The sequence below is a fragment of the Epinephelus lanceolatus genome, chromosome 12 (assembly GCF_041903045.1).
Source record: "Epinephelus lanceolatus isolate andai-2023 chromosome 12, ASM4190304v1, whole genome shotgun sequence".
Lineage (NCBI taxonomy): Eukaryota > Metazoa > Chordata > Actinopteri > Perciformes > Serranidae > Epinephelus > Epinephelus lanceolatus.
In genome coordinates this window covers 12,879,012-12,902,245 of record NC_135745.1, presented here as the reverse complement: position 1 = coordinate 12,902,245, position 23,234 = coordinate 12,879,012, and the positions used below count along the sequence as shown (strand labels likewise).

Sequence of the window (23,234 nt, the reverse complement as noted above, 5' to 3'; positions counted from 1 at the left end):
TCTGTGACTTATTCTGCTGATGCTACGTCACTAAACATGATCTTACAGCGACATCTGCTGGAGGAAACATTAAATTGCATGTAAAGGGAATAATAGATGACAAAAACCTTAAATCGTTTTTAAGAAGTTATTCGAAATTCAGTGGATTTGAAGTTGCAAAAAGTCTGACACAAACTGATTTTAAATATGTGTTACAAAATCGCTGCCCTTTAAAAACTCCCTGTCATGGTTTGGCAATGTTAGTTGTGTTACGTTTAGCCAATCATATGCGCTCTTCATTCCTTGTCGACCAATCAAACACAAGCATGGTTGTAGATGAAAGGTTTAGCTCACGAGTGCCAAAAATTGCTCAACACGCATCATAGAGCTCTAATGCGGATGGATAGGTTTAACTAGACAGGTCATGCTTGTCAGATCTGCGATCAGCGCAGGTGTGTCGGCCATTTTTAATGTGCGGAGGTGGTCCAACGTGTGTGTCAACGTTACCATGAACAGCATGGAGAGGACACACAACAGGGAATTATTGACTTAATTTATTTAAATTGTGTAATTTTCAAAGCCGGACACACTAGGAGTAGACACACTTGAATAACTGAGCAACTGACAAGCCATGTTTCGGCAAACGAAGGCGATAGTCCGGAAACTTCGATGTCTAAGGTAAGTCAGCTAGCTAACGGTACAGGGAGTTAGCCACATAACGTTACACACCTGGTGTATTGCCAGTCTATCAAATGCTGCTTCTGTGTGCTGTTTGCCTGGTGGTGTCACAGTAATTTTCACTGACTGTCTGTGGCGCTGTGATTAGATATTGTGTGAATATAGATTAAACAGTGCTGTGACTCTGTTGACATGTGACATAATATTCAAACTGATGAAACAGTTGTGCAACCAAGGATGAGGGAACGCATCCGTTTGGAGTTATCTAGCTGACTTTTCTGTTCATACCTTTATATTAACTTTAGCTCCTAAAAGAATAGCAAGTACAGCCACCTGAGGGCTGGGGTCTGTAACTATTATTCGGGGTTATTAGAGCAAGTTCAAGGAGAGGATAGCCAGCTGGCTTCGACCTTAGTATTGATGGCTGTGTCACACCAGCTTGTGTTGGTGTTACACCATATTGTGTGGCCTGTCATTCTATGGCCTTTTTAAATTGAAGAGAGTCTGGGTAATTACTGGTGTTTGCATGTGGTCTGAAATGCATGAACACTCCTGAAATAATTTCAGGCAATGAAAGATACCCACATAAGGCTTGTTCCTTTTAATGCTTCTTCTATACTGTTACAGTTGTTATGCAGCTGCAGTATTTTTTGGACAGGTGCAATTTGGGATGGAGGAAACTTCTTAATAAAGCTTCAGCATCATTATTTAGGTTAGTTGTCCCCTAATGTGGGAATGTGTCAGCCAATACACAAGATACGTAATGCTTTAAAATACTTGTCAAACTAACCAAAATTAAGGACATATGCGTATATGCAAATCAAACAGAAGGTTGGCTCTGAATCATATATAACATCTCATTTATCCAGAAGCCAAAGATCTATAATAATAATAATAATAATAATAATAATAATAATGTTAATAATAGCTTATATTCATATAGCGCATTTCAGGAGACCCAAGGACACTTTACAGAAAAATCAAAAAACAAGACAGAGCAAGATAAACAGACTAGTTGCCAAAGGCCAGTGTGAATAAGTGTCTTTTCAGCGCAGACTTGAAAGTGTCCAGAGACTGAGCAAGGCGAATCTCCGTAGGGAGAGTTCCAGAGGGTGGGGGCTGCCACACTGAAGGCTCTATACCCAAAGGTCCACCTGTTGGTACGGGGGATGGAGAGGAGACCTGAGTCAGAGGACCTCAGATTCTGTGATGGGGTATGCTTCTGGAGAAGGTCCGATAGGTACGGTGGAGCAAGGTTGTGGAGTGATTTGTATGTAAGCAGAAGAAGTTTGTAGGTTATGCGGAACTTAACCGGAAGCCAGTGCAGGTGAATGAGGGTGGGGGTGATGTGCTGCCAAGGCTTAGTTCTGGTAAGCACCCTGGCAGCTGAGTTTTGCACACACTGGAGCCTTTGGAAAGCTTTACTGGGGACCCTGAACAGGACTCGTCCTGGCTTGTCTGATTTAATGATGTCTTGGCATTATTACGTACCTGACAGAATATTAAAACTGTATTTCATTAATTTATATGGGATCTGCATTGTTTTTGCAAAGATGGACGAATGTTCTTTGTGCTATTAACTATTTTTCTTTCCCCAGTTTTAATGGACAGCAGTATACAAGGAAGCTCAAGAGCACTTCAGCACAAGAGCGGGCCTGTCAGTACCAACCAGGACAGAGAATCCATGGCTTTACAGTCAAAGAGGTAAACTCAGCTTGACTCAGAGTAGCATGATGAAGACATTTATAAAGTAATAGTGTATAATTTTCAAAAGGATGTACTATGAATTGTACAGTTGCTCATTTCAGCTGCTAATCCTGTTTTCCCAGGTTGTACAGGTCCCTGACTTGTTTCTCACAGCAGTGAAGCTGACTCATGATAAAACTGGAGCTCAGTACCTCCATGCAGCCAGAGATGACTCCAATAACCTCTTCAGGTTGGTTGAAATACGTTTCAGCTGCACTACCTATTTATGTTCAAGTTTGATAACAGATTTGAACTTTCTCTCTGCAGGCACACTTTAACAGAGCATGACTCTGAAATGTGTTTTGTTTCTATAACCACAGCAATTTTTTTTCTCAAGCCAAGTCACAGCACATCCTTGTACAAAAAAGCAATAAATCAGACAACGCTTCCTTGTTACCGTATTTCAGTGTCCAGTTCAGAACGACCCCCATGGACAGCACAGGGGTCCCGCATATCCTGGAGCACACAGTGCTTTGTGGGTCTGAGAAGTATCCCTGCAGAGACCCTTTCTTCAAGATGCTCAACAGGTCTCTGTCCACCTTCATGAATGCCTTTACAGGTACAGAAAAATGATTTGAACCTGAATGTGCCAAGTGACCTTTAGCAAAAAGTTGGGAACAGTGTGCTTATATTCACATAAATATCCTGAATAGAAAAGATAGATAGATAAAGATAGATACAGTCAGTTAGAGTTTTACAGGTTTAACGAATGTACAAGGAAATAATCCAGGGTTTTTTGGTTTACCAGAGGTGTTCATTAGTCACAAATTATTGTGATGGAAGTGTTCAGAGGCAAGAATATATGGATTCACTGATTTATAATACATTGCATTAACTTCTTAAATTTATTATGGTTACTGTCATTATATTACTAGTCTGTATCAAAAGAAAAGAAAAGGACTTCCACATGATGGATAGTTATCTTAAATGTCTGATGAGCTTTTTGCATATTTTTTTTTTTTTTTTTTGCTTACTTCCTCGTGAACAGCCAGCGACTACACCATGTATCCATTCTCAACCCAAAATGGGAAGGACTTCCAGAATCTCCTGTCTGTCTATCTGGATGCAGTTTTCTTCCCTTGTTTACGAGAGCAGGATTTCTGGTGAGTTTTGGGTATTGCTGCACAGTTATTTATGCCAGAATGCTAAAACTGCTCAGTTTTATTTTATGAAGATCACTTGATTGCATTTTAACAAAGCAGCAGCCAAAGTTATCTTTTAAATACTTTGTTGTGATTCTGTGTATCTTATTGTATTGTCCAACAGTCGGCTGAAACAGACCAAGAATTAGCAAATATCATAAGACAGGTCTATAACAGTCGTACAGTACTGATGAAAGCAGCCTTGGTCACTTTGATTGTGTATGTCTTAATTTTCCAGGCAGGAGGGCTGGAGGCTGGAAAATGAAGATCCCACAGATATCAACTCCCCTCTGGTCTTTAAAGGAGTAGTGTTCAATGAAATGAAGGGAGCTTTTGTAAGTCAACACTTCCCCAGTCACTGTTATTAAAATTTCATATGCATAGCAATTCTATTTTAATATCTATTATATACAGTTATTTCTTTACACACACACAGGGGCCATCAGGTGCTTCTAAGCAGTGTCAACAGTTTAAATACTTAATGCACAAATGAGTTTTTTTCCCCCATGTATTATATTAATACACTGATATCATAAAAACCTGTAACAGAAAAGTGATGTTTTTATCATGTTAGCAGTGGTTAAATCTGAAGTAATTTGTGAGTGTGTTTGTATATTCGCATATGTGTATTCTTACAGTCAGACAACGAGCGTGTGTACGCCCAGCACCTTCAGAACAAGTTGTATCCAGACAACACATACTCTGTGGTGTCAGGAGGGGAGCCTCTAGTCATCCCCGACCTCACCTGGGAGCAACTCAAACAGTTCCACGCCACACATTACCACCCCAGCAACGCTAGGTAGAGTAATACACACTTAGACAGCCTAGAAATGAACAGGAACTGTTGTGTTATGAAATGACAATTAAATTAAAATTAAGATGAAAAACAGAAAATGCTCATTCTGCTCTGACAGGACAGAAACGGTGTTTTTAAAGAAATGGTTTTAATACAAACACACATACACCCCTGAGAGTGTCTTCTGTACGTTCTTCAGGTTCTTCACATATGGAAATTTGCCTTTAGAGCAGCATCTAAAGCAGATCCAGGAAGAAGCATTGTCCAAGTTTGAACGCATCAACCCGAACTCAGAGGTCCCCTCGCAGCCCCACTGGAGCAGCCCTGTAAGTTCCTCATTCAGACGTATTACTGTGACATCTAAGGGTATTACAGACTGCAGTCAAATTTAATTTTTGTATTTAATTATCGCTTGCACGCATGGTTCCATTGGGTTATTTTTAGAAACTGAAATCAATCAAACAGCCTGTCTGATCTCACTGTGAACCTCACTGGTTTCCCCAGAGAGAAGACCATGTGACCTGCAGCCCTGATGCTATGGCTCCAGATCCAGCCAAGCAGGACACGCTGTGTGTGAGCTACCTGCTGGGAGAGTAAGATCACATCATCTTTTTTCTTCTTCTGCTGTGTTTCACCAAGACATTAGTCCTTAAACTCATTTCAGTAGGAAGGCATGGATAGGATTCTGAAGCCAGAAATAATGCATCTTCTGTTACCCCTGATCTCTTAGTTTGAGCATTATTTACAGTGGAATATACAGTACAGGCCAAAAGTTTGGACACACCTTCTCATTCAATGCGTTTTCTTTATTTTCATGACTATTTACATTGTAGATTCTCACTGAAGGCATCAAAACTATGAATGAACACATGTGGAGTTATGTACTTAACAAAAAAAGGTGAAATAACTGAAAACATGTTTTATATTCTAGTTTCTTCAAAATAGCCACCCTTTGCTCTGATTACTGCTTTGCACACTCTTGGCATTCTCTCCATGAGCTTCAAGAGGTAGTCACCTGAAATGGTTTCCACTTCACAGGTGTGCCTTATCAGGGTTAATTAGTGGAATTTCTTGCTTTATCAATGGGGTTGGGACCATCAGTTGTGTTGTGCAGAAGTCAGGTTAATACACAGCCGACTGCCCTATTGGACAACTGTTAAAATTCATATTATGGCAAGAACCAATCAGCTAACTAAAGAAAAACGAGTGGCCATCATTACTTTAAGAAATGAAGGTCAGTCAGTCCGGAAAATTGCAAAAACTTTAAATGTGTCCCCAAGTGGAGTCGCAAAAACCATCAAGCGCTACAACGAAACTGGCACACATGAGGACCGACCCAGGAAAGGAAGACCAAGAGTCACCTCTGTTTCTGAGGATAAGTTCATCCGAGTCACCAGCCTCAGAAATGGCAAGTTAACAGCAGCTCAGATCAGAGACCAGATGAATGCCACACAGAGTTCTAGCAGCAGACCCATCTCTAGAACAACTGTTAAGAGGAGACTGCGCCAATCAGGCCTTCATGGTCAAATAGCTGCTAGGAAACCACTGCTAAGGAGAGGCAACAAGCAGAAGAGATTTGTTTGGGCCAAGAAACACAAGGAATGGACATTAGACCAGTGGAAATCTGTGCTTTGGTCTGATGAGTCCAAATTTGAGATCTTTGGTTCCAACCGCCGTGTCTTTGTGAGACGCAGAAAAGGTGAACGGATGGATTCCACATGCCTGGTTCCCACTGTGAAGCATGGAGGAGGAGGTGTGATGGTGTGGGGGTGTTTTGCTGGTGACACTGTTGGGGATTTATTCAAAATTGAAGGCACACTGAACCAGCATGGCTACCACAGCATCCTGCAGCGACATGCCATCCCATCCGGTTTGAGTTTAGTTGGACGATCATTTATTTTTCAACAGGACAATGACCCCAAACACACCTCCAGGCTGTGTAAGGGCTATTTGACCAAGAAGGAGAGTGATGGAGTGCTGCGGCAGATGACCTGGCCTCCACAGTCACCGGACCTGAACCCAATCGAGATGGTTTGGGGTGAGCTGGACCGCAGAGTGAAGGCAAAGGGACCAACAAGTGCTAAACACCTCTGGGAACTGCTTCAAGACTGTTGGAAAACCATTTCAGGTGACTACCTCTTGAAGCTCATGGAGAGAATGCCAAGAGTGTGCAAAGCAGTAATCAGAGCAAAGGGTGGCTATTTTGAAGAAACTAGAATATAAAACATGTTTTCAGTTATTTCACCTTTTTTTGTTAAGTACATAACTCCACATGTGTTCATTCATAGTTTTGATGCCTTCAGTGAGAATCTACAATGTAAATAGTCATGAAAATAAAGAAAACGCATTGAATGAGAAGGTGTGTCCAAACTTTTGGCCTGTACTGTATGTCGTCATGTTTACAATTTTCCAGTTTTCCTCAACATGAATTGACAACAGTTCTCTTTTCAAAAAGTGAAGCTCTGAGCCTTCGTTGTTATTCAGTGATATCTGATGTCTTTTTCTCTGTGCAGCATCACCGACACATTCGAAGGATTCACTCTCAGCCTGCTGTCATCTCTAATGATCTCTGGACCAAACTCTCCTTTCTACAAAGCTCTCATCGAACCCAAGATAGGAACCGACTTCTCTTCTGTCGTAGGGTGCATACATGGACTTAAGACCCTAGTTACCCAGCTGATCTTTGTGATACAACAAATCATCTTGAGTTTTTGACCACTTGTCTTTGACGCAGTGATGTTAAGCATCCATGACATTCATGTGTTTGTTGAAAGTGTGTTGAAATGTCCTGTTGTGCAGATATGACGGCAGCACCAAAGAGGCGTCATTCAGCATCGGGCTGCAGGGAATGGCTGAGAAGGATGCAGATAGGGTGAAACAAATTATCAGCCAAACCATCGATGACATTATAGAGTAAGTGCCAAGGTCCAGAACTAGTTGGTATTAAAAAAGACACATGCACACAGTAGATACAATACATCAGATCAGCTTGAGTCATTTCTCCTCATTGTTGTTCACAGGACGGGCTTTGAAGAGGAAAGAATCGAGGCTCTCCTCCATAAGATTGAAATCCAGATGAAACACCAGTCCACTAACTTCGGCCTGTCTCTGGCCTCGGTGAGTTCACTGCTGTGTATCTGTAACCTTCATTTTATTTTCACAACTACAAGAACACAACATGTGTATATAAACCTCTATGTGGGAGGTTTGTTAGCAGTACTAAGGATGTTTGTTTTTTGCATGCTTTTCTATATATCTCATAACTCCGGATGTAAACACATCCAAAGCTAGTCTTGGGAAACTATGTTGTGCACAGAGCAGTTTATTTGCTGATATCTTCCTGAAGGATGTGTAACATTAATTCTAGAAACCTTCCGCTTTGCACATGCAACAATGTTAAAAGTAAATTATAAAGGGGCATTAGTAGGCAACTTGTCCTTGTGAGGAGAGGAGGCAAGAGTAAAATAGAGTACTAGATTGTTCTGTTTTATGTTTTTTTCCCTCAGAGTGTTATCCTTGACATTTTGTGTGTGTGTTTCTAGTACATAGCTTCATCGTGGAACCATGATGGCGACCCGGTGGAGCTGCTGCAGATAAGCGACAGCGTTGCCAAGTTCAGACAGGCCCTGAAGGACAACCCTCAGTTACTCCAGGACAAAGTTCGGCACTACTTTAAGGTGAATGAAACAAGCAATATTTTAAACGTGTGTTTGTGTCTCTAGTGTAGTTGCAAGTTGATTGCTGAGGAAAGAAGGGGCAACATTCAGCAGTCTGGCATCCATATTTGTATTTGTTAAAGTGGTTCAGGATTATGTCCTTGTAGCTGCACAGCTCCCAGTGGTTGGGAGGGGGGTCTCTTCAACTGAACGACAGCAGGAAAACATCCATACTGAAATGATGTACTTGAAATAACATATTTTGACCAAAGCATTTCTTAATCATCTTTTAACAAAGGGCTCAATTGCAAGGTTATACAGTATCATTGTTATGCAACTTAAGATGGAATCCCTTTTCTATGATTAGATACAATTCAACTTTATTTTCCAGTTGTATGTCGTAGACAACATCCCTGGTATGCCTTTCAAGAAGTGGTCAAAGGTCATCTTAGGAAGCCCTGATGCTACGCTCAAGTTCCTGACGTCAGCACAGATGCTTGCGGTCATCAGTAGTTTTACCTCAGGTCCTCTACTTGAATTATACAATTGAATACTAACCTTTGCTTTTTTATCCTTTAAATCACCCCCCTATCCACTGGCCCTGCAGGAGAACACACACAAACTGACCCTGTCTATGAGTCCGGATGAGAGCTACTTGGAGAAACAGGCCAAAGCTGAGGAGGAGAAACTCCAGAAAAAGATCCAGGCTCTGTCTGACAGTGACAGAAAAGAGATCTATGAGAAAGGTAACAATAATGTAATTGCTCATGGTGTGTGTCGAATCTCGCTTTCTGTTTGCAATGAGGTAAGTTTACAAAGTCTTAACTGAAGTCAGAAGTGAACATCTTGACTTTGACCAGTCAAAGCTTTCTGATAAGTACCCTCCGAGTATGACTGCCAGATATCACAGTGAAGTGTTTCTCTCCATGGAAAGGTCTGGAGCTGCTGGCTGCTCAGAGTAAAACCCAGGATGCCTCCTGTTTGCCAGCACTCAAAGTGTCCGACATTGAACCCACTATACCCATCACACCTGTTCAAATCACCACTGCAGGTACAGTACAGTCTCCACTGTTATTGTGGTGTGGTATTTTTGTCATTATCACCTAAGTCAAGGGTGTTTGGTGAAACTGTGAAGGGCTTTCCTCTCTTAATCTGCACAGGAGGCGTACCAGTCCAGTACTGTGAGCAGCCCACCAATGGCTTGGTTTACTTCAGAGCCATGTGTAGTCTCAACACCATGCCAGAGGACCTCAGACTTTACATCCCGCTCTTCTGCAGTGTTCTTACCAAGTGAGTTAATCTCTCAGTCTGTAAGACCAGAACAAGATCTGGAACGCACAGATCAAGTTTAGAATCTGTGAGATTGAGACAGATAGGTATTTCTTTTGTGTGTACAGTATTTTAGATTGTACCTGCTTCCCAACTTGCAGCATACAGTTGAAGGACTGGATGTGTCTCTGTTTGTCTAATTAGGATGGGCTGTGGCGATCTGGACTACAGGCAGCAGGCCCAGCAGATGGAGCTGAGGACAGGGGGCATGTCTGTCTCCACCCACATCACCACTGACTCCTCCCAGCTGGACATGTACGAGCAGGTCAGTGCCAGCTCTGAACGCACTGAAGCCTATAAAGTAAATTAAAACCCACTGCGTATTTTGCAGGAACAGATTTGATTCCCATCCCTCAGTGCTCTGTGTGCCGATTACGTATGCGTGTCCTGCTGCAACCCAAACACATGCAAATCAGACAATTATAAATGTAAATCTCAGAGGCAGTCCAGTTTGAATCCCTGGTTTCAGCCCAGTGCATGCTGGGATAAGCTCCAGCCCTTTGTCTTTCAGAAAAAAAGAACATGTGGTTGAAGAAAATGCTGCAGGTTCCAGTACAGCCTCGCAAAACACCAAACGCTGTCTCTAATTTGCTCTGTGCTCTCTGCCTCAGGGTGTCCTCCTGTTCTCCTCCTGCCTGGAGAGGAACCTTCCTCACATGTTTCAGCTGTGGAGCGACATATTCCACAGGTATGTCCTCCAATGCTGTACTTAATGGATGCTGAAAAGTAAAATGTGGCTGGTCTTTTGGAGAACAGTCAGCTGTGATTATTGACACTGGCAAGCTGGATACAGAGAAACCATAGCATTAATCTAATTACATGTTTTCCTCCAGCCCACACTTTGATGATGAGGAGCGCATGAGAGTGCTGGTGATGATGTCAGCGCAGGAGTTGGCCAATGGGATATCCTACTCTGGTCACATGTATGCCATGACGCGCTCAGGCCGACACCTGACTCCAGCAGGAGACCTCCAGGAGTCTTTTGGTGGGATGGAGCAGGTACAGCACAGTTTATGTATGATTAGTAATAATCGTTGTTACTGATCACATGAGCTTCAACAACAAGGCAGTTCTCCATTTCTGTTATTATGTCTACATAATAAGTAGAAGTAGAAATAGTGGAAACAGGGGGCTCGGCAGGGACAGAGTCATTTTGACTTGACCAGCAGATTTCACTACAAGCCAGTTGGCTGTTGAAACAGGTGACCGAGCTTTTGACAAGCGGAACTGCAGGTGACACCATCAGCCGGCTTTGGTCGAACTCAGACAGCCAGTCCACACCGCTGCAACTTTTCTATGCAACGTTCTAAAACGGTTTCATCTGTTTTGTGTTTTGCTTATTGGAATTAGGTGAATTTTATGAAGAGAATAGCTGAGATGTCAGACCTCAGCCCAGTCATCCGAACACTGCCCAGGATCAAAAAACACCTTCTCATCCGCGACAACATTAGGTGGGTTTGTATAAAGGTGCACCAGCTCATATCATGTTTATATGTTCAGTGTTTGGAGCACTGTTTATCACTTTTGAGCACTTTTGTTTATGTTAACAAAATGATTGTAGTGTAAATGTACTGTATATCATCTACTCAGTACATTTCCCTCAATTCAAATTAAACTGTGTCTTCCTTATAGGTGTGCAGTCAATGCAACACCTCAGAAAATGTCTGACACAGCAGCACAGTTGGAGAGTTTTATGAAGGGCATGGCTGAGAACGGAAAGACGCGCAAACCTGTCAGAACCGATATTATCGAGGTAAGGAATCAACAGGTGATCCTGATCAATAAACCAGTCGGAAGATTTGTCATATTGACTTGTCCATCAGATCATAATATAGTAATGTTTTGCCTTCTTTTAATGTCTTCATTTAAGAGGCCACTGGACTCCCTGAATAACTCCGGACTGAGCAGGAAACTCATCTCTGTAAGTGTTCATTTCACAGTCTGCTGATTTGTTTGTCATCTCTGTATTGCTGCCAAATGGAGTTTAAGATAACTACAGAAAACAGGACGGGAGTTTCAGGTCGTGGAAGATAATGCCTGTTCACGTTGGCAGCTTTGTTTGATTATTGATGAATAACTCAATTTTGAATTCATATTAAGCAGTGTGTCTGTGCGTGTGGTTTTTTTTTATACCTTTCAGGAGCATAATTATCATCCATGTCAGATGAAAACTTTCTTCCAGATGCCCTTCCCTGTCAATTTTGTCAGTGAGAGCATTCGTACGGTACCGTTCTCCCATGAGGACTACGCCAGGTAACCACACCAGCACGCAGCACACCAAGAGCAGTGGCCGGAAGGTTAATGTTGACTTGACACATGCCACTGTAAATGCCACCATGTCTTATATTTCACACACACTTATTGATGTGACACTGTAGTGAGAGTTAATTTGGTGATGTACGCTATATAGACGTGATTTTTCTGCTGACATTTTTGTAATTCATTGTGTTTTGAGTTTGCTAACCACTTTCTTTTGCTTTATGTTCTGTCTTTGTCAGCTTGTGCATCCTGGCGAGGTTGATGACGGCGAAATATCTTCATGGAGAGATCCGGGAGAAGGGGGGAGCGTACGGGGGCGGGGCTAGGATGGGAGGAGGTCTTTTCTCCTTTTACTCATACAGGTTGGCAGCCATTCATCAAACTGGTCACAGTTTTGGACAGCACTGCAATGCACATTGCACAAATATATAACCTATATTACCATATATTGCAGTAATAAATTTGCTGATTACAGTTTAATATTTTGTGTCTAAATGAGACATTTTATACTATTTGGTGATCCTCTTCTTTTAAAAGAAATCTTGTAAAAGTTGGAAAACTCTCCTGAGTTGTGTGGGAGATGCTGACAGGCTGAAATAGTGTTTTGAGCTTTAAGATGAGGATTTTGCAGAATGGGTCAAGAGGCAGTTTTCTGGAGAAACATAAGAATTACATCTGCAACAGTTAGTTCATTACAGGAACATTAATTGGACGCTTTTTTGATAACTGATTGTTTTGAGTCATATTTTCTCAAGAAAAAAATGACACAATTCTCTGTTTCCAGCCACTCAAATATGAGCATTTCTATATTTTTTTAGTTATCTATGTTTTCTAAGATGAAAATATTTGAGTTTCAGATGAAAACGGTTTGGTTTTGGGAAATTGTCACTGTGATGGCTTTTTTTTTTACCAAACAACTTTTTGATTGAAAAAAAATCAGAAAACGTCTGAAGTGTAAAACATTGATTATTAGAATTTCACAGTGTGTGTTGACCTGGTGTTTATTTCTTGTCTCAAAGGGACCCGAACTCAGTGCAGACCTTGGCTGCATTTCGTAAAGGTGTGGAGTGGGCAAAGTCGGGGCAGTTTACTCAGCAGGACATCGATGAGGCCAAACTGTCAGTGTTCTCAGCTGTCGACTCACCTATAGCCCCCGCAAACAAAGGTGAGACTCCCACTGATGCATCCTGACAGCAGCTTGCTCGACCGACTACAGGAATTCACATCAAATGTTCTGAGCATCATTCGATGTTAGATTAAAAGTGAAGCTTAGAAAACATCTCATTACCTTCCAAGGGTGAGAAGATAAAACTGCAGAATGCGAAAAGAGGAGTTCAGATTATTAGACTTCTTAAAATGAGATTTTATCTCCAGTTTTGTCTCTATCGTTGTAACTAAGCTTTCAGCGTTGAGATGTTTCCGCACAGCAACTGTCAGTCAAACTGTGCCAAGAAAAACCTTTAAACATTAGACCCAGGAAATATTTTTTTGTGTGTTTTTGTTTTTCAGGTCCACTCAGCTAAAGTGGTAGCTAAATGACCAGTTCTTCTGGTTTATGTAATTTCATATTGAATATCTTTGAGGTTTTTACTGTTGGTCAGACAGTGTAAAGATTTCACTTTGTTAAGTCAAATGTGTTCAAAAACACCCACATAATTGAACGTAATCCTGAGCTGCAGCCTTTATTTGAGTGCTTTGCCTTCAAATTGAAGCAGTTTGGGGCTCCGCTGATATAAAACCTGACACTACTTTGTTCACCGTGTCTCTGTGTTGCAGGAATGGGTAGCTTCCTCAACGGAGTCACAGATGAGATGCTGCAGAGTCACAGAGAAAGACTCTTTGCTGTCGATCACAAAAGCCTGGTGGGAGTGGCCGAAAGGTAAAAATCTATACCTTACTTTAGAATTGTTAAGAAACCAAAATGGAGATTGAACAATTCTGCGTGTAATTATCTCTACTTCAAAATGTTCAAACTCTCTTTGGTAAATTAAATATTAAACAAGTGTCCTTGGTGTTGTTTCCCTGCAGATACCTCGGTGTTGGTCAGAGGACGTGTGGTGTCGCTATCCTGGGCCCCGAGAACAAAACAATTAAAAAAGATCCCTCATGGATTGTAAAATAATCTAATTAGCAGGTGTTTTATAACTGAAAACTTAACTGGACTTCACATGTACCACAGTGGCAAAATGTACTATGTACTGAAAACCCAAAGACAATGGTACTGTTGGGATTTTACTTAAATGGAGGCAAAGAAAGCTGAAGCGCACAGTCCTAAGAGGAGGATTGTGGACTGATTAGTGTTGTAGTCATAATCTGACCCTTCAGATTATTACTTCTCTTTTTGTACATTGTTATGTACATATTAATGAAAGTGTGGTCGTGACATTACATTCTAATGCTGGACAAACTAAATCTGAGTCTGGGCTTTCTTTTTGAGTATCTTGTGATCATGAAAACTTTGATTTCGATATGGTGATTTTTGTTTTCTCTGCACTGTGATAATTATATGTGGTTCAAGCAATTAAATTAACGTTCAGGTGATTCACAACTCCCTGTTTTGAGTCTTTGAGCTAAGCTTAGCTAAACGCCTGCTGATGGTTTACCATGCAGACAGAGTGGTATCAATCTTCTCATCTAACTCCGCAAGAAAGCAGTAGCCCATAACATGTATTCAATGGCATGAGCACCACAGACACCAACACATTGCTACATATCACGACAGTTTCATAACTTTCCACACAATAAATGCTTTATTACTCTGTGACAGGACACTCACATCACGCTGCCAGCACATTAAATTAATGTTGCGTACAAGTTTCAAACATTCTCTACTTCACCGCCAAACTACAGCAACAGCAGGACCCGACTCACAAATACAGTTACAAGATGCCACATACAAAGCCCATGGTGGATACAAACGGCTAAGGCAACACCACATTACACGTACACACACACTCATACACACAATGAGCATGGATAGGACACACACAAGGCAAGCTTGGCTCACTAAACCTCCTGCAGGTCACATTTACATTTTACAATCAAAATGATTTTTTCAAGGTGTGAACAGATTGACAGAATGTGATCCTCCTGACATATACTTATATATTATCTCTTTAGAAGCAGCTTTAAAGGATTACTTGAATAATGGGGCTAAAAGTGCTGTAGAAAATAATAAAAATGACAAGAGCTTCAAAGGAATGGCCCACCTCAGCCTCGCTGCCTTGACGCAACATGGGCCTTTGCTCAGCTAGGTAGTTAAAAAAAATATCAATATAGCTACAGTTTCAGGACTAAAACTTAAAAACTTATACAGTACATGATGAGGAGTGCTTATTATATATATATTTAAATCTATAATAACTTTGATTGAGGATCCAGAAAACACTTGAGCTCTGCTAGCTTGTTGAAACTATGTGAAGAGCTCTATCACACGTCATACCCTCGTTAAATATGTCCCTATCTTAATTTCATCATCCATTATCTGAAAAATAGAAGATCCCTTCCTATAATCGCCATGCTTTATCATACAGTATAACTTTCTCAAATTACCAGCTATCTTTAAAATTCTACCTAAATGTATTTGCAGTCAATCAGCAGTCGATCAGTCATAGTGTGAGCAGCCGTCACTGTTCTGTGAAGCTGTTTTCCTGTTGGAGTGATACTCTCTGGCAGCAGTGCTATGGTTCAGATGGCCGCCGTGTTGTTGGACTCTCTGGATCGGAACCGGGTCACGTGCTCCAGCTGGCCCGAGTCGGACACATCATAGCTGGTCTTGTACTTGGCCAGGATTTTCATCAGTGGACGGAGCTTCAGCCACCACTGCTCCTTGGGGATCCTGTGGCTGTGGGGACCAAACACAAGGACCAGGTTTTTATATTGCACCACATTCGTCCTGTCACTCACGTTGACAGGCTGGAGATTCACTGTAGCTTTGAGTTTGGGGCAATCCTCTCTTCCAAGAAGAGATTATTTAAAATTTAAGAGGCAAAATGAAAAAAATATTTTTTTTCCTCCACCAGCATTACCTAGAAATATGTATATGTATAGCCCCTGGGCCTATACAACATACATGGACTTTTTTTTATGGCAAACTACATTATGAAATTTTATAAAACATGCTGTATTATGACTTTATCGATGATGTTTTAGTGCTATCCTATTACTTTTTATTTTAAATACTGTATTGTGACTTTTTTTTAAATCTGTTTGTATGGCATGCTATACTATGGCTGTGGCTAATTTTATGACAAACTATAATGTGACATGTTTATAACATACTTAAGTACAAACTAAACTGAGTTTTTTTTTACATTTTTATGGTATGCTGTATCCTGACTTTTTTTTGGCATATAGTATATGTCATAATTTTTTTCATTAAAAGTGTCATACTACAGTATGTCATAAAATTGTCACAGTCTTATATGCCATCACATTTTTAATAAAAATGTCATAGTATGTCACAAAAATGTTATTGTAGAGAATGCCATAAAAAATACCATAGTATGGCATTTTCATATAGGAATTATGGCATATGATTTTTTTATGATAAAATATATTACATTTTTAATTTTTTTAATGTCATTCTCTACTATGACTTTTTATATGAGATTTTTATGAAAAATATGACATCCTGCACTATGATTTTTTTATGAAAATGATTATGACATACTACACTTTGACATGTTTATGAAAAATTTTATGACACTATACTATGACAATTTTCTGACAAACTATAATACTAACATCTTTTAAAAATATTGCATAATATACTGCTACAATTTATGAAAATATTATTAATTATGAAAATATTTACGACATGCCATACTATGACATTTCTTATAAAAATGGTTATAACATACTATACTGACTTTTTTTTTTTAAATTATGACACACTATACTATGACTTGTTTTTGAAAATGGCTATAACATGCCGTAGTATGACTTTTTTTTTTTTTTTTCAATGGCATTCTATACTATGACATTTTTTGTTCTGCATACCATACTTTTTGATGATGATTTTTATGATGGCATTCTGACAGCAACATTTTTTATGACAGATACTGTAACTTCTTCTTGACATCCTGTACAATGACTTTTTATTACATGTTTTACGACCAACTACTTTTTTTTTTGTAATTTATTTTGTTTTGGGTTTTTTGGCATTTGGTGGTACATGTGGTGTACTATGATTTTGTTGTTTTTTTACACCATACTAAACTACAGCATTTTAATGACATTTTTATGGTACACTGTACTGTGACTTTTTTACGACATACTATAATATGCCTTTTTTAAATTACTAATTTTATGCTTTTCTGTAACTTTAAGACTTTTTTATAGCATACTACACTATGACCTTTGACAATTTTTTTAAGACATTTTTACTTTATTTTTTTTTATGACAAACTATATAATGACTTCTTATGACATATACTATGACATATTTTTCTGTCTTTTTTTGACATATTGTGACTTTTTATGACATTTTCATAAACTATACCAGGGGTTCCAACCAGAGTTTCAATTTACAGAGCCAGCATATGATTGAGGGCTGCACAATAGAAGTGCACACATAAAACAAATCCTATCTATCTAACTTCCACATTAAACTGCAGTTTGATGCAGCAGCTGAGTGGTGTATCAAGTGTAGGCTCTTATGTCAAAGTATTATAATGAAACAGGTGATTAATGTATAATGCATGTACTTCATGTCACGTTCAGGGGCCATGCAAAATGTTTCTGAGGGCCACCACAGGCATGTGGGTCGCACTTTGAGAAATTATGATGTACAGTACATCATGCCAATTAGTGCTGGTGAATTGTTTAAGTTTATCTCATCTTTTCAGTGAAGGTATGGAACTGTTCTACTACAGAGAGTAAAACTGAAATTGTTTCTTACACAAAGTCCGTCTCATCACGGATCTGTGACACGGGCTGAAAGACCATGGCTCTGCGACGCATCCCCAACAGGCAGGCGGTGTCCTCTGAGTTAGCAAACACTCGCCCTGCATCGAAGACAAGCATCAGCCTTTATAACCAAACACATGTTACACCCAGTCACACACAGACACTGATGCAGACATGGCCCTGATGAATCGAGAAAAACAAGGAACCAAGACTAAACAAATGTGGTTATTGAGTTTCTTTTTACCTCCTTTGTAAGACTCCTTGAGCGTCCGTGTGATCCACTGCATGGCTTTAGCAGCAATTTTGGTGCCAAAGTTCCTATCAAAAGGTGATGGAGCTCCTCCCTGTGAAAGGAAAGAAAATATTCTTCTGTTTAAAAACAAGGCTGGGAAATATATGTCAGAATATTAAATAAGACAATTTGTATAACTTCAGTAAAATGATCACAATGACAGGCTGCAGCTTCTTGCAACCATGGAAAGTTTTATCGACTCCTTCATGTTGCAATTTCGGAATAACGTTGTTCCCTATATCACCAGCTAATTAACTTCCACTAGTGACAGTAAAGCATGCACAGTAAAGTGTGTTTTTATGTGTGTGTCCAACCTGCTGCATGTGACCGAGGATGTTCTTCCTACAGTCAAACACTCCCCGTCCCTCCTCAGAGTACAGCTGGTAGATGAAGTCAGTGGTAAAGTTCTCATTGGAGTTCTCATTCCTAAAACACACATTACAAGGGCAACAGGTTAGTTAAAGGGTTAGTTCACTGAAATAACAAAAAAAGTTACCTTGACAGAAGCCGCTGTTTCTTGGGGAAAAGTTGCTATTGATTTTTTTGAGTGCCTTAAGAGACACAAATTTAATTAATTTCCATCGTTTTGGGGGTGGAGACAGAATTTCTTACAGTCCAAGAAACATGGACAGATAAAACCAAAACTATCTGCATGATTAGACACACCTATAGGGAAGTAAACTGGGTGAACCAGCCCTTTAAACAGACGAGGTAGTGTCCTTATGCTGATGGATCTCTATACCCCCAGTGCTCTTGTGCCCTTGAGCCAGGGCATCACTCTTCTGTCCACTACAACCTGCAGAGCTACTTGAGATGCAAAACTGTGCTTGAGTGTGATACTTAAGTAAAGCAGGTGCAAACCTCAGCACAGACACACAATGTCACCTACACGTTGTCCAAAATATTACATTTGTCCTATTTCCACAGACTTCCATCCTGCTGGGAGCAATTTAAACAGTGTGATGGTGCAGTGGACTAAAATAGCCACAACAGATGACATGAAGTAAAGTGTGTGTGAGGTCGTTTAGCTGTCAGAGATATTTTAAGACCAGCTGGGTTTGTGTAATTAATTGAGAACAAATTTACAACAAGACAAAACCTAATTCTTTACCATTAATACAGAGTATGTAAATATGTTTTACTCTTCTTTTGTTGTGTTCTCTCCTTCAGTCACTCACACACACACACACACACCTCAGTGTAGCAAGTTAATGCAAGAGGAAACAGCAGTGGCAATGTCACACTAAAGAGAAGAACAAACTGCCTGGCGTATCAGCACCGACACCCACCTGAGCACTAAGCCTCTCTGGATGCTCGTCTTCATCTTCTGCGTCAGATGCTCCACGTTGGCCTGAAAACACACAGGGAAGCCTCACGTTAAACCGGAGCAACGGCGCCCTGCAACCTGCACGAGCAGCTGATCCAGCCGCAAATCACACACACCTCCCTCTCATCATCCTCCCAGGATGGAGACATGCAGGGGGGCATTTGAACCAGCAGGGGGCACCAAAATTGCAGATTCTGCCCTTCTGGTGATGCAAAGAGTTGTTTCAAAGGAAAAAAAGGTTCCTTTGGGTGTTACAGTGCTCTTTTCATCTGGAGTATCACTTTTTTTTCTTTTTTTTTTTAATCACTTCTGCAATTTTGAAAATGCCAAGAGGAGGAAAAATTTGTGTTTTTACCATTTCCAAATATGATACTTTTTGCAGTAGAACAGCGTGCTGATATGGAACAACTGCCTCAGATAATACTTCTATGATTTAGGACTATAATAATAAAGCAGGCTATTAATGATGTCTAACAATTAATTATTTTACTTATAACCAAATTAAATTTAATCAATGTCAATCTTCTGTTGTTGCTTAATGGTATATAATAGTACAACGTGGCTCATACAAGGCAATAAAAAATAATTAATAATAATAATTCCTTACAGCGTCACACCAGTGTGACAGTTACACCATAAACACAATGACAGCGCTGACACCTCTAATCACCCCGACCTGATCTGTGTTGATGGGATCTGTCTGTTATGGAATGAGTGATGCAGTTCAGAGGTTATTAATAAATCACTTCAGGCGCATTGATATAATCTGGGTCACCTGCATGCTCCTGAAACATCCAGGCAGAGGCAGTGATGAACTTAGGGAAGCTGCTGCAACACTCATGGAACAGTGAAGTGTGATCTGTGCTGCTTTATGAGAGCCCAGGGTGGATGCATTTACAACTGAGCTTTATATAAGGTTATGAAATATGAAGCAGATGTGCAGCAGGCACTGTTTTAGAAAGGTACTCATCTACAATTGGGTTTCAGCAGGGAGACGAAAGGGTCATAGCAGCTCTCTAACATTTAAATAAGACTGAATATCTTACCTGCAGGTCCCGGATGTCAAACGGCTCCTCATAGATGTAGACAGTGTCGGCGCCTGCGGCCAGACCGCCGACAGTGGCCAGGTAGCCGCAGTAGCCCCCCATGGTCTCAATGATGAAGACCCGCCGCTTGGTGCCACTGGCTGACTGCTTGATGCGATCACATGTCTGAATCGCACACAGATTACACAGTTACTAACAAGCATTCGTTTGCCACAGGAGCTCACCAAAGCAGAGCCGATCAGTCAATTCATCTGTTATTTAATCACGTAAATTAATTATATAAATAAGTCTTTAACACTTTTATCAATTTAATATGAATTTTAGATGAAATACTTTTAGGTTTTTGGTCACTCTCAGGAAACAATATGAACTTCAGGCTGTGACAAACTGAAGGGAACTCAGCATTATGTCTATAGATTAAACAATAAATCAAAACAGCTCTACTTTGGGTCGAGAAAAGCGCCTTACAAGTAACATTTATTATTTTCATTATTACTTTAGCAGATAAAATATTGTGTAAACATGCAGCCATACCTTTTGCAGTCCACACTACAAGAAGAGTTGGATTAAACATTCTGCGTCTCAGTGATGCACAGGTTAACTTCTTATTTATTACTGCAAGACTGCGCATGTTTTTTTAGTATATTCAGTGTTTTATTTATTGTTGGACTTGATTTGGTTGATATGATTGTCAGTTTGGATGCATGTCTTGTATTCGGTCTATTATATCTGAATATATACGGTCTATATATATATATGTTGTTGCAGGATATGAACAACTTAGGGTAGCTTAAATAATATTTCCAATTCTTAAGATTAAGTGTAAGATTTTCCACAAAAAAAAGTGTCTTATTTATGTACTATTTTTGTGTTTTTCTGCAGACACAGACGGGTAAAAATTCCCATATTAAGAATCATTACATTGGGATGGTTAGTGATTATGTCAGAGTTGACCTGTGCATACTGGGCCTTCGTTCTAATCAGATGAGAGAAGTCTACCAGGTCTGGATAATATCTATCACAGCAGTATACTGTCCTCTTAATCTTGTTGGCAAACCTCAGTATTTTGAATGACTGTATAATATTTTGGCACTTATTTGATTGTTTTTAGTGGCAGACTTCACTCATCTGGTATTAACAGCAGATAAAACCAAGGCATTGACATTTGTAATTCAGACTTAGCATGTCACAGTGAGGCACTCATCAAACACAAACAGCATCACAACCTTCACTAGCAGGAAGAGAAGGATTTGCCACATAACTGCTTCCAAAATAAAGATCATCATTACGACATTGCAGCAGTCAGCTGACATGCAAGTGCACCATGGTCAGCAGAGTTCTGTATTTTGGATGAGCAGGAAGATGTGTACTCACAGATTGTAGTTTCACTTCTTTTCCATAAACATTTCTGAGATGAACTGGGATAATTTGGGGATTTCCCCACATTAAGTGTCATTATCATTAGACTGTAACACTATGAGATGCCTCTAGCTGTGATTTTCCTCATGTTTTGGTCTTTCCCACTGGCCCTTACCTCCACGATGGCGTTGAGGGACGTGTCAGCGCCGATACTGAGGTCAGTGCCGGGAACATTGTTACTAATGGTAGCAGGCAGCATGCACATCGGGATACACAACTCCTCGTAGTCGGCCCGGGCCTCGTACAGCTGCAGCAGGGACTCTAAGGCCTGATGGTGGTGGCCGTGATACATGGTTAGAGCACCAGGGGGCACAGTGCATGTCTGAGACCCTGTCAGTGTGTCCTTGTGTGGGAGACTGCAGTGTTTTTACAGCCTGCTACGTGGCACTCAGTGGCTCCCTTGGCTTGTATCCTTAGTGCCTTGGGTTGAAGCTGTGACCTAGTTCAGTGCTACATACTAAGTGTTTACGGTATGTTCTGTGTACTTATTTTAATACGCTACTTTTGCAGTTGCACTTCAATTGTCAGACTGAATAGAATATCCATAACTATGCTTTCATTAGTGTATGATCACCTGAAAATGGGTGTGTTTTCATTAGCTTAGAATGGGGGTGTTTATATCTACACGAGTGGGTCCTCTTCCACGGAGCCTGCCATGTTGCACCGCCATGTTTGTTACAGTAGCCCAGAACAGACAAACCAAACACTGGCTCTAGACAGGGCCTCTCCCATTTTACACTGAAGAGAAGACCACCTGAGGTTCTCGTACAACCTCCAGCTAGATGACACTAAATCCCACATACTAGTCATTAAAATAAACGAGCTTGACAGTATGTGATCTTTCCCTCTGCAGAGCTGCTGAAAAATAATCTAAACGCTGTTTTAGGGGCTTTCCCAACTCTGAAAATAACACTACATGTTTGTAATTTTTTTGTTTTGAAGATATCATCGGATCAGCCTGAGAAATCGGCATGAAGATTCAGCTCAACACGTGTAGTCCAGGTTGAAGGACACAAGCAAAGGGAGGCATTTCAAATAAACTGAGACCACGAAGGTGCAGCTCTTCAATGTGTGTGTATGACTCGTGGTGTGCGTGCTGCTGGCTGGCTCTCTCCAGGTGACAGGGGCTTTGGCTTCCCATTGGCTGAGAGGAGATGGAATGGGGGAGTGAGGGAGCAGGGAGGGTCACCCTGGCTGACACATGACGGTATTAACGCGGCAAGATAAAGACTGGGCTGGGTCTCCATTGGCTGTGGTGGTCGATGTTTCCTTTTATGTGCAAGAATGTCCAGTACAGAGGGGCTCTGGCCTGGTTCAAAGCACTACCAACACTAAACTGCAGACTGCGGTCAGTGATGCTGGACTCATACGTGCCCACACAGCATGCAGACTTACTCTCCAAACGCACGGACTCTGTGCCATTACAGTGCGAGCAGAGCCTCCCTGTCGCGTTGAACCGGATCGCCGTCCAGTTGTCTGCTGTTTCCTAAACAAACACAGAGCAGGCCGCACAAACACGGCAGGGCCACGCGCCAAAAACATGCCACAACACGTCACTACATGCCCAAGCACTTACCTGGGACCACCGCTGAACAGCTCGCCTCCAGCAACAACCAGTATTAAGGGTTTTCCGATGTACAGTATGTGTCTTTATG

The 23,234-nt window shown here is 40.8% G+C and overlaps 2 protein-coding genes across 6 annotated transcripts in view; one reads left to right on the top strand and one right to left on the bottom strand.

The window, feature by feature from the left end:
- The first annotated feature begins 455 nt into the window (after positions 1–455).
- On the top strand, positions 456–14,130 carry pitrm1 (pitrilysin metallopeptidase 1). The gene is made up of 27 exons (XM_033650827.2): positions 456–657; positions 2,256–2,361; positions 2,487–2,593; positions 2,811–2,962; positions 3,392–3,506; positions 3,784–3,880; positions 4,184–4,344; positions 4,541–4,667; positions 4,846–4,934; positions 6,855–6,983; positions 7,141–7,254; positions 7,362–7,458; positions 7,884–8,018; positions 8,605–8,743; positions 8,932–9,048; positions 9,158–9,287; positions 9,471–9,591; positions 9,938–10,014; positions 10,160–10,325; positions 10,677–10,777; positions 10,959–11,079; positions 11,197–11,247; positions 11,467–11,579; positions 11,825–11,947; positions 12,605–12,750; positions 13,362–13,464; positions 13,614–14,130. Exons 1-27 carry the CDS (start codon positions 611–613, stop codon positions 13,705–13,707), a joined length of 3,078 nt encoding a protein of 1,025 aa, XP_033506718.1. The 5' UTR covers positions 456–610; the 3' UTR covers positions 13,708–14,130.
- A 182-nt stretch (positions 14,131–14,312) lies between these two features.
- The window catches only part of LOC117272085 (ATP-dependent 6-phosphofructokinase, platelet type-like), a 39,728-nt gene continuing 30,806 nt past the window's right edge, over positions 14,313–23,234 (bottom strand). For 3 of the 5 annotated variants that reach the window (XM_033650832.2, XM_078172976.1, XM_033650830.2), the window contains 7 exons: positions 21,695–21,847; positions 20,161–20,325; positions 19,077–19,138; positions 18,102–18,213; positions 17,740–17,839; positions 17,488–17,593; positions 14,313–15,429 (listed from right to left, as the gene is read on the bottom strand). In XM_033650832.2, coding sequence (XP_033506723.1) covers positions 15,273–15,429; positions 17,488–17,593; positions 17,740–17,839; positions 18,102–18,213; positions 19,077–19,138; positions 20,161–20,325; positions 21,695–21,847 — 855 coding nt within the window. In that variant the 3' untranslated portion in view covers positions 14,313–15,272. The remainder of the gene's footprint in view (positions 15,430–17,487; positions 17,594–17,739; positions 17,840–18,101; positions 18,214–19,076; positions 19,139–20,160; positions 20,326–21,694; positions 21,848–23,234) is intronic. The other 2 variants (XM_033650831.2, XM_033650829.2) reach the window with 1 other exon arrangement.

Excerpts from the sequence above, each read along its gene's own strand:
- pitrm1 (XM_033650827.2), top strand. The coding sequence starts at position 611 with ATGTTTCGGCAAACGAAGGCGATAGTCCGGAAACTTCGATGTCTAAG. Across the intron at positions 4,668-4,845 it reads AGCCCCACTGGAGCAGCCCT|AGAGAAGACCATGTGACCTG; the intron begins GTAAGTTCCTCA and ends TGGTTTCCCCAG. Across the intron at positions 7,459-7,883 it reads TCGGCCTGTCTCTGGCCTCG|TACATAGCTTCATCGTGGAA; the intron begins GTGAGTTCACTG and ends GTGTGTTTCTAG.